The sequence below is a fragment of the Nelumbo nucifera genome, chromosome 1, assembly GCF_055504915.1.
Source record: "Nelumbo nucifera cultivar China Antique chromosome 1, China Antique-T2T, whole genome shotgun sequence".
Taxonomy (NCBI): domain Eukaryota; kingdom Viridiplantae; phylum Streptophyta; class Magnoliopsida; order Proteales; family Nelumbonaceae; genus Nelumbo; species Nelumbo nucifera.
Window position 1 is genome coordinate 175,862,564 of NC_142649.1, and position 10,374 is coordinate 175,872,937.

The following is a 10,374-nucleotide window of genomic DNA, read 5'->3' on the forward strand; positions in this document are numbered from 1 at the left end:
CTACTTTTAGATCTGAAACATATTCTTGTCTAGTTAATTCTTGTGAGGATGACTGTTCAACACGCCTTAAGAATTTTTAGCCCCATAGTACAGTTGGGGTAGGTGCCAGCTCGAAATTGATGCCAATACACCGGTAGGTATTGGTGATTTAGGGTGGGGGTGTTTGTCATTTTGAATTATGTAAGGTTGTAATAGAATTTAGAATTCTGCAGTGTGGTGCAATATACTTTTCCGTTATTCCTTTGCTTTTAGTTATTGTTTCCTTCTATCATATTTCATGTTTTTTTTCTCTTTTTCTTTGAACATAACTAGTTCAATATCAAAGTAGAAGACAATGAATAATGTCTTTCTTTGAAGAATAATTTTGACATTTTCAACAAATAACTAACGATTGGTTAATGGCAGTGACCACCTTAACACTTATTAAAAGTTTAGGTATTATAGTGATACGTTTGAAAGACCGGATACTAACTTTACACTACCCTCAAAGTTCAGTGTTCCCTAAAGTCAAATTTAACTTTTATGATTTACACTAAGATTTAAGTAGGTCCCTTTAGTATACATATAGATATGAATGGATCTCTAAACTCATTAAATTGAGGCTATGATGTTTTAAAAATTGGACTGGACCTACCATCAGTGTCTACGATCCATTATCCATACATAGCGCTAATCAACCCTTATTATTCGTTTGTCTGGTAAATAGGGTGGATAAAGTTGGTCAAGTTATTCATGTTTATCAATCAGTACAGCGGACTCCATATTTCTGGATGAATCAATTACTTGGGTAAGCATTAACTTTCACCAATTGAATAAGCAACTTAGCCGTTGTGTTAGTGATCAATTTGATAATCTCTCTCGTTGGATAAATTTATAGTGTAAAAGAACGCAAGAAATGTGCTTATAGGGGAAGTTGTATCTAAAAAATACTTATCCAAACACACTTACCTAGGTTCAAAAAATGAATGAGCCCCTAATTCTAATAAAAGAAATTGAAAACATTTTCTTTAAGCGCAACCCAAAATTGAATATGGGTTGGGATTCAACAACTCAGGTTAGGCTAGGGTTGACCTAACCCGGGCAGACTTGCACGGTTGCACCCATCATAGTTAGAATGGAAACAGAAGCATCGAAACGGTCTAAGCACAAAATGGAACCGACCACTTTAATCATTAAACAATGTTTTCTTTAATTTTTGCCCATTTGCAGTTCTTATAATCGGCTTAATTAGTGGACAGACGGGCTGAACTGAACCAGTGTCTTTTTCAATTTGAAAACGGTCCGGTTTTGAAACATTAAAGTGGCTGAGATGGCAGCCAAGAATAATGCATCTAATGTTAGCATATCATTCCCCATGTTGCTTATATTTGTTGCGGCAAATATAGGCTTCATAATTGCCACGTGGCAAAAAGGAGCCATTCATATTATTGGAGCACTTATACTGTTTTTAACCTTCAATCAAAACGCTCTCTTGAATGTTGTTAGGGAAACCAGTTCTGGAAAAAAAATGAAACTTTAACTGATGACATCAACGAGGGTTGCCTCATTCAATAAAACGTGGCTTAAGGCTAATATTATTGGAGCTCGTACCTAGAAAAAAATTCTATAAAGTATAAACCACTCAAATGATTAGGTGAACTACTTGTTCAAACTGGTTTTTGATCAAAAGCTCCAATGCTTTTTTACAAAGAATGGATGATCGATCAGATGGTTCCTAATGCAGCTTCCGAGCTGCCATGATTCATCATTTGGACCGTCCATCTAACACTTAGGATACACTGATGATCATAAGGATGCTAGTTGGCCATGAATCCACTTCGATTAGAACTCTCACTGTTGCAGTTGTGAGCATTAAGCGGAAGAAGAGGGGCATTTCAGTGATTAAATTGGAAAGAAAGGGCAAAGAAAGAGATGGCTTTTAAGAACAATGATGAAGAAACAACGAGCAAAGGTGGTATATCACGCGCAGTATCAGAATACGGAGATTATAAGTGTGGGGGCCAAAGATGGGAATCTCAGTAACAACCTCCCAGCTTGGCATAAGAGATCGGAAGAATTCAGATCTCTGAATTTCAGTAGCCTCCTTTGTATCTCTGTCATTCTCATAGCAGAGAACAAAGGAAAAGCAAAGAAGAAAAAGCAACCAGGACGCTTCCTGATTTCCTCCTTTTTCGTAACTATCTTTCATCTTTTCCCATCTTTACTGACTTAAGGAGCTGCAAATCTTTTCAAATTTCATCTGGGTTTTCTGAATTCTGTTTAGTTTTGCTCTTCTGATTCAGATTTCATCAGGGTTCTCTCTGGAGTATCCGTTTGTTACTTTTAGTTGTTGGATTGACAAAGACAATTCTTGTTCTCGTTTAACAAGCTCTTTGGCTTTCAGGGGTATCACTTCGTTTTTTCGGTAAACCCAGTTCAACTAAGTCCAGCTTGTTCTTGGGTCTTGTTCAAACAAGTTTGTATTCGTAGGTGAATCGTTGTCTCTACTGTTCATGATTTCACTCTTTTCGGATATCTTGTATGAAATAATTTCTTTTCTTTATTTTTGTAATAAGCATGTGGAATGTCTTCGGCAGCTCATCTATTGTCTTTCTTTGTTTCTGCTAACTGAAGCAGACAAAGACCCATAAATCAAGGAGACCCACATCACCATCCAAAATCAGGAGCAAGACAAAGCACGCGAGAAAGAAAAGATGTATGTGGAGACTCAGTACTTTGATCCTCATGATCCTCATCAGATACCAGCAGCAGTATCAGTTGATAATCCTTCTCAAACAGTTACAGACTGCTCAGGTCTATCACCACTCATGAACAGCTTCCAAGATAACCTCAGGTTCTCCAGTTCCTCCTCCCCAGAGGACATCCCAGACCATCCCAATCCCTCCGGCGATACCAGCGCCTCTGCAATCGCCGCCTCTATGGGAATTGATCTCCAACAGCAGCTCGGCTTCGAGATGGAACACGAACTTAACAACCATTTGATGCAAGACGTACTCCATGATCCCGCCCAAACCCAGTTCGAGCAGCACAACTGGAATGTCGGGGAGCAAGATATGAGTTACCGGCATGAACAACCACTGCCACAACAATATCAACAATACCATGACCAAGACCAGCATGTGGGTCTACAACATAATCTCCACTGCTTGAATTCTACTCCTTTTCAGAATCCTCCGTATGTGGCGACACCCGACCTTCTCAACCTCTTACAGTTACCACGTTGCACGGTATCCTCGATGCTTCCCGCTTCATCCATTTCCTTCACAAACACCAGCAAAAAGCGTCCCAATTACCAAACTTCATTAGACATTTTTGGGGAGCTCCCCACCACCGACGGCACGGTGGCAGCGACGAGCTTGTATGACCACCCACCACTCCATCTGAACCTACCTCCACAGCCTCCGTTGTTTAGAGAGTTGTTTCACTTGCCCCAAAACTATAATTTGCCTGGCTCAAGGGGTGGTTCTTTCTTTGGTGGGTTGGACGAGAGAGAGGTTAGTTGTGGTGTTTATCAAGACGGGGATGACAGGCAGTTTGAGAATTCGGTGTTGGACTTCAGGAGGGAGATGAATGGCTTGGGTAAAGGAGGAGAAGCGAGGGGAGCCCACCACTTCGCCACTGAGAGACAAAGGAGAGAACAATTGAATGAGAAATTTAAGGCTTTGAGGCTTCTAGTTCCGAATCCTACAAAGGTAGTGACTACCCATCTCTCATTCTCTCAATTAACACCAACCAACCAATCACAGAAAAACACAAACTTTTTTTTTTTTAATTATTCATGATTTCTTTGATTTGTTTCTCTAATTTGTTTGTTCAATTAATTTGTCTCCTGTATATCCAAGGCTGATAGGGCCTCCATAGTGGGAGATGCAATTGACTACATCAAGGAACTGCTGAGAACAGTCGATGAACTGAAGATATTAGTGGAAAAGAAGAGATGTGGGAGAGGAGGGAGCAAGAAGCTCAAGACTGATGATGAAGCAGCAGGAGATATGGAGGGCTCATCGATGAAGAAACATGGTACACTCACTGATAGGGAGCAGTCCTTCAATGGGTCACTGAGGAGTTCATGGCTCCAGAGGAAATCCAAAGATACTGAAGTTGATGTTCGCATCATTGACGACGAGGTGACCATCAAACTCATACAGAGAAAGAAAGTAAATTGTTTGCTTGTTGTATCAAAGATCCTAGACGAGCTTCAGTTGGACCTCCTCCACGTTGCTGGTGGGAATATTGGAGATTACTACAGCTTCTTGTTCAATACGAAGGTAATCTACATTTTCTGTTCATCTATTTGCTGACAGTTACTTGTTTGATTCCTTCCAAAGTAGCCTTGGATTTGATAGGAGTACTACGGAATGTTTCCTATAGAAAAAGTGGGTTGTTTTGTTTCTATGCAGATATATGAAGGTTCATCCGTGTATGCCAGTGCAATAGCCAAGAAGCTCATTGAGGTGGTGGATAGACAACATGCAGCTTTTCCTCCTAGCAACTTCTAGTTCAGAGAGTAGAATTGATGAATGGATTTAGTTCTTTCCTTTGTTGAATGATTGCAAGAGGTGAGAATTGGGGTAGGAGTGAAAGGGGAGAAAAAAGGTGAAATAATCTGGTAGTCAAAAAGCGGTGTTTTCTTTCTGCTTTCCCCCTTTTCTTGGTATGCTTTTTCTAATTTTAATGCAAGAAACTTGATCATCTGAGACTCTGAGTTGCCCAATGAAAGTAGTTCATTTTCAATTCTTCATGCACATCTCTCATATAATAAATGTTGGGATTTCACTACTGTGATGCCATGGTGGATGATTGAGGTTGTGTTTGGTTTGAAAGAAAATAAGAGAGAAAGAGAAAGTTGGGGGGAATTCCTGTTTCTTTCTTATTCTCTATCAAACCAAACATAGCCTAAACAGCCTAAATGTTCATGTATTTGTGTTTGAAATGTTAGATAGGGCTACCCATTTAGTTGCTTTAGGATATATATGTTAGAAGAAAATTACAATTACTCCAATACTTTCATGTTTCCTTATTATATGGCATTTTATAAGTATTACCATACACTAATTTCCGATAAGCTTTAATAATTTAGGGGGTATTCTCCCATGTGAATTGTTTGTTGTTGTAAGTTTCAAGTTTCAACAACAAATCGAACCCGTTTGAAAACTGATTGATTATTGAAATGAAAAAGAAAAAAACACATGTACATGTCCTTGATTGTATATGTTTTTTTTTTTTTAAACTGATATAAAAAATTTGCTCTTGAATTTATTGTTTAAAAACATTTTTATTTCCAAATTTGATATCATGGTCCATTTTCTTTTGGTAAAAATACCATGTTCCATACATCATGTAATTTCTTTATTACAAAATTTCTTTTGTTTAAACTTAAGAAACTATTCCACAATCTCAAAAATTTGTTTGTTTTAAAAACCATAATTTAATTTGACGGTTTTACAAACATGAATTGTTTTTTGAAATAAAACCAACTTATTTTTGCTTTTCAAAATAAAAACACAATTTAAAAATAATGTGATTTACCCTTCGTTGATGTGGCAATTTTAAAAACAAATGGAAATGCTCATTTTATAGAATACACTCTTAATGATAAAAAAAAAAACAAACCCTATGATGATTCCAAAGGCTCCTAGTTATCTGGGGTCTTGTGAGACCACCGTGCAAAAGTCATTATTGTTATTGTTGTTGTTGCAAGTTGCAATCAGTCTGTGAACATGATACTGTTGGCATCATGGCATGGCTAATGCAATATGGTTCTTGAGGCCTGAATTCCTACCAACACAAGTAGTTTTGACAAATAAGTAAATAAAAATAGTCAAAGCCTATTTTACAAGAGAACTTAATTTCTCCGGGAGCTTCAAGTAGCCTCTCAATGGATCCCATGGTTTTTAAAATCGAACCGGTGACCGAATTGGTCAGGGGTTCGATTACCGGTTCAAACGGTCTGACTGTTTGACCTGAATGGTCGGCCTGCTCTAACAAAAAAATTAAAAAAATTGAAAAATGGTCAAAATCGTTTGAACTGTTAACCAGCAAGTTCAGTGGTTTGTTGATCAAAATCAACAATTTTGGGGAAAAACAGAACCAGTCAAGTGACCGATTCCTGGTTTTTCCAGTCTAATCATTCGGTCCGATTTTGAAAGCCATGATAGATCCTTCAACCTAAAAATTTAAGATGTTAGGTGAGGTCCCTGAATAGGTTTTTGTTTTCTAACATGTCCCCTCACCTGAAAATCTATTGACTTAAAGCATGGACAACCACAGGTCCACCTAAAGCTTGTGCTGAAATTTAATAAATTATAAAGAGGTGATGACGATAAAACTGTAGAACACTTGGTCAAACAACACCATCTCAAAGAACTGTTCAACTTAGAAGTTTAAACCATCAGGTCCCTAAATAGGTTTTTATTCTCCACCAAAACCTTCTATGCTGCATTCTGCTTACACCAACATTACCTCATTCTTTGGACCATGTGGTGCATATGCGCATCTATGGCTTCCAATTGGCAATTTCTGAAGTTCATCAGAAAAAAAAAGCAATCTCTCAAGAAACCCCTTTATTAGGAATTAGGATTGGGTTTCCAAAGTTCCTTTTTATGATTCAGGGGTTCTAGCTTCTTTAAAAAAAAAAACGATTTTCCCTTCTTGAATCAAAGAGGGCCCACCAAAAACCCATTCAACCACAGCTTCTAAGCTTCGGTGGATTTGCTTTCTTTACTCTCAATTCATTTGATACTTTAGCATTGCAAATTATACTTTTGTATAGTTCCAAGATCTATATATACATATTTGGGAATTTGGTTTCCCTTCATGAACAACACAAGTGCAGGTACTAAGAGTACGTAATCAATTGATAGTCTCTGGCTGGTTAATTATAATGGAGACTTGAGATTGAATCTCATCTTCATTAAAATTGTGGGAGTTCAAATTGGCACCCCACAGGTGTCTCACATGCACATCTCAGCATGCATTGGGAACATTTCCATTTCTTTGGTAGTTGTCATTAGGAGATGTTTTCAATAAACCTGACAATTGGGTTGGGTGGATCGGGTTCGGTTGGGTCAAGAGATTTTGGGTTGGGTTGCCAAATGCTAGACTCTAACCCTAAATGCTTAGGTTAGAGTTGACTCATGGATCAATTTGAGTCATCCAAACAAAATAATTAAAATTTTAAAAAATAAAGAAAAAATATAAGAGAAATGCCAAAATTAAAGGAATTAACCTTAAGATTCCAAAAATAAAACAAAAAACTTGAACATTTAACAATTCAAAGAATAAACACTAAAGCTGTATTTGGAACCATGGATGTTTTCTAAATAAATGTTGCCACGTAGATGCCACATAGGTGTTTGACGCGATAAACATATATTAGAGGTTAACCGGCTGTTTGGTGTGACCGTTTATTGAAAAAACACCGATAAACAGAAATGGGTGGATTTTCGTGCAATGAGCCATTGGGGGAAGTGAAAAATTATCGCTTCCCCCAATGGCTTCGTGTTTCATGAAACGCGCATTTGACATGGCGCGTACGTGAATGGTGATGTGGCAATTGAGGAGAGATATCTGGTGCTCGCGGATCACTGAAGTTGCGAAGAAAACCCCTATGCCCCAAACCCTTACCACTATGCGAGAGGGAATTTTCGCAAGGATGGCCGCAGAGAGGGACTTGCGCAGGGAGATTCGCTTCTCATGCTGACCAGAGAGGGTGTTCCGCCAATAAGTTTGCCATCGATCGCTACAAAATCCCTCTCCTCGACGCCGGCTGTATGTTTCATATTGACCACTACGATTTTTGTTTTTTTTTTGTTTTTTGTCTGGCAGCCCTAATCCGGTGAGGTGTTGTTGTTACGTACACCGGGAAGGTGCTTAGTTGCTGTTTATTTCCCGATCTGAACGATATGTCACACCTACCCCTTCCTCTAAAAGTCGTTCATCCGGTGAACTTTCCTTTGCTTCGATACGTTAACTCTGCCGTCTTCTTTCTTCTTTATTTCTAGGAATCCATTGCAACCGCTTTGGGTACAGAAACAAGTGGTAAAGCTGGGAGATGAGAATTGAAGGGGACATGGGCTACAACTAACTACTCCTTTGAATGGTGCATCGATCAATTTAAGCTGATCTACGTGAAGCTAGTTTGGTGAATAGGTACCAAACCATATGATTAACAAGTACATGTAGGCAAAACCCGATAGAAGAAATGTCCATATCTTGTGCGAGTCAAATGTATGCCAATTTGTGTAACTCTATCCAATTCTAACGTGTGAATGACAAATTTTGGAAGCTTGGTATTCGTTGAATTCATATGGCATTGAATGCGCAAAGGGTAGTAACAAGTAAAATGCATTAGATAGATGTGTAGTAATAAGTAAAATGACTCTGAAATTTGTTATTAGGATATACCATATATACATTGGATGTGCAAAGGGTATTTTCGACCATTGGCCCATACTGATCCCTATACCTGTCATTTTGGTCGTTGGATGTGATTTTCATTCAAAATCAACTGTTGGATTTTAAAATGTCACTCAAAAATCAAGGAGAGGTGCCACAATGAATCACCCATGCATATGGCCCACTTCTTGAAATGCTCTTTTAAACAACACAAGGTAGGAAATGTTTCTCATCGCTGAATTGGCAAGTGCCTTTAGACGCCATTTCTTGAAATACCCGCAAATTAGCCCAACCAAATAACGAAAAGAGAAAAATTTTAAAGTGGAATTTATCATATAAACACTCTCTAAGAAACGCCAACGGAACGAAACAATTGGGTTAGTGGATTGACTTATGATCCAACCTGATGGAGAGTGATTTGGCCCGACCTCATAATAAGGGGACACGTGGATATGATTCGATATAGGTGCCAATTTGGCATGGCCAGTTCGCTACAAAATGATACTCTACTACTCCAAACTAAAATTTTTCGAGCTAAGATCACCCCGAGCTAAGGGCACCTTGGTACCAGGTCGCGACACCAGTACCTAGTTCAGTTCAAGGTGTACGAGCCTTAGCTCGAGAACATCAGTTCGAGGGGAAACCAGCTCGGGCATGCCGATCTGCCCTCAATATAATCCCGAAAGTCACTCCAACGGTTCCCAATTTCTGCGGGATCACGCCTCGTAACAGCTAAGCATTATCTTCCCGTCCGATCCGGGCAGAAGTGATTAGCCTTATCAATTGATAACGTCATATCCAGATAACGCGGAAACAAATTCTATCATGGCAATGATCTCAGAACTACTCCGTAAAGCCCGCGAGGACTCCATTATATAAAGGCCTCCTTCCCGGGGCCCAAGGTACGCGCATTTTACTGCTTACTTGCTCTCTTGCTCTCTAATTATTCTCAGCTCGCACATACTAACTTAAGCATCGCAGCGACCTTGCCGGGTAAGCACCCCCGGTTTCTCTGATTCTTTTTGTGCAGATTCTCCACGTCCATCGTCTACCGGAAGTTAAACCACCACCAACTAGGAGCAGCCAGATTGCGTAGCATCAATTGGCGCCGTGTGTGGGAAACGCTTCAGAAAGCCCTTTTCCACAAAGCATTTCATATCCAGTTTCCATGGCATCTTCCAGCAACGTCGGATGCAGCACTGACATGAACATCTATGGGGGCCAAGTCCAGGTCCCAACCGTGTGCATTGGACAATTCACCGTACCCCTCTCTGCAGACAGGGTGCCCACACTGAACACACCACTCTCATCTGTAGTAGGTACGACCTTCGTAGAGCCCACTATCATTCCCCCAGTGGTCGGACATAATCAACTTGACAACCTGGTGCACTGCATGCAGGCCATGCAGGCCCAAATGCAGCAGGTCCAACAATTCCAGTTGTACCAGCAGCAAGTCCTCCACCATGTCTATCAGCAGCAATACCAACAACACTTCCCCCCACTATTGCAGAACCAACAACCTGTTCCACCTCGGCATCCGGCTATGCAGCAAACCAAGCCTCGTCGCTGTAGCGAACGCCCTCCTCGCCAAGGAGAGACCTCTCAAATCCGGAATCTTCTGGGGAGTCAAGTCTCGTCCCATGGCAGGAGGGAGAGACATATTACTCCTCCCACCGCACAACAAGTAGATAGGTCAGGAGACACCTGGCCCACCAGGCCCGCTTCACCTCGGCCTTCGTAATTCGAAGTTCCACTCATGGAGAACCGGTTTGGGGCTCTGGCCGCGGACTCCCGACAAGGTCCTTCAATCCACAGTAGCCGTCGTCAGCAGTCCGAGCAGTTGCCAGTGAGAACGGTACCTAACAATACAGAGGCTAGTAGCACTAACGCGGAACCGGTAAAGAGGCAGCAAAGGCGGCGTCGCAGAGCTCGCCGAGCAGTAGTCCAGAACTCCCCCGAACTGCCTTAAGGAAAAAG

General features: G+C 40.4%; 1 protein-coding gene across 2 annotated transcripts; it reads left to right on the forward strand.

Moving 5' to 3' along the window:
* Positions 1-1,999: 1,999 nt before the first annotated feature.
* On the forward strand, positions 2,000-4,734 carry LOC104587288 (transcription factor EAT1-like). Of its 2 annotated transcripts, XM_010244834.3 has the most exons (5): positions 2,000-2,173; positions 2,384-2,469; positions 2,617-3,692; positions 3,843-4,268; positions 4,401-4,734. In XM_010244834.3, exons 3-5 carry the CDS (start codon positions 2,694-2,696, stop codon positions 4,497-4,499), a joined length of 1,524 nt encoding a protein of 507 aa, XP_010243136.1. In that variant the 5' UTR covers positions 2,000-2,173; positions 2,384-2,469; positions 2,617-2,693; the 3' UTR covers positions 4,500-4,734. The 2 variants fall into 2 exon arrangements, with proteins under 2 accessions (XP_010243136.1, XP_088759210.1); XM_088903084.1 differs by lacking the exon at positions 2,000-2,173 and having other exon boundaries at positions 2,195-2,469.
* Positions 4,735-10,374: the final 5,640 nt, after the last annotated feature.

Coding starts and splice junctions, on each gene's coding strand:
- LOC104587288 (XM_010244834.3), top strand. CDS start 2,694: ATGTATGTGGAGACTCAGTACTTTGATCCTCATGATCCTCATCAGATA. Junction 3,693..3,842: donor TAGTTCCGAATCCTACAAAG/GTAGTGACTACC, acceptor TGTATATCCAAG/GCTGATAGGGCCTCCATAGT. Junction 4,269..4,400: donor GCTTCTTGTTCAATACGAAG/GTAATCTACATT, acceptor GTTTCTATGCAG/ATATATGAAGGTTCATCCGT.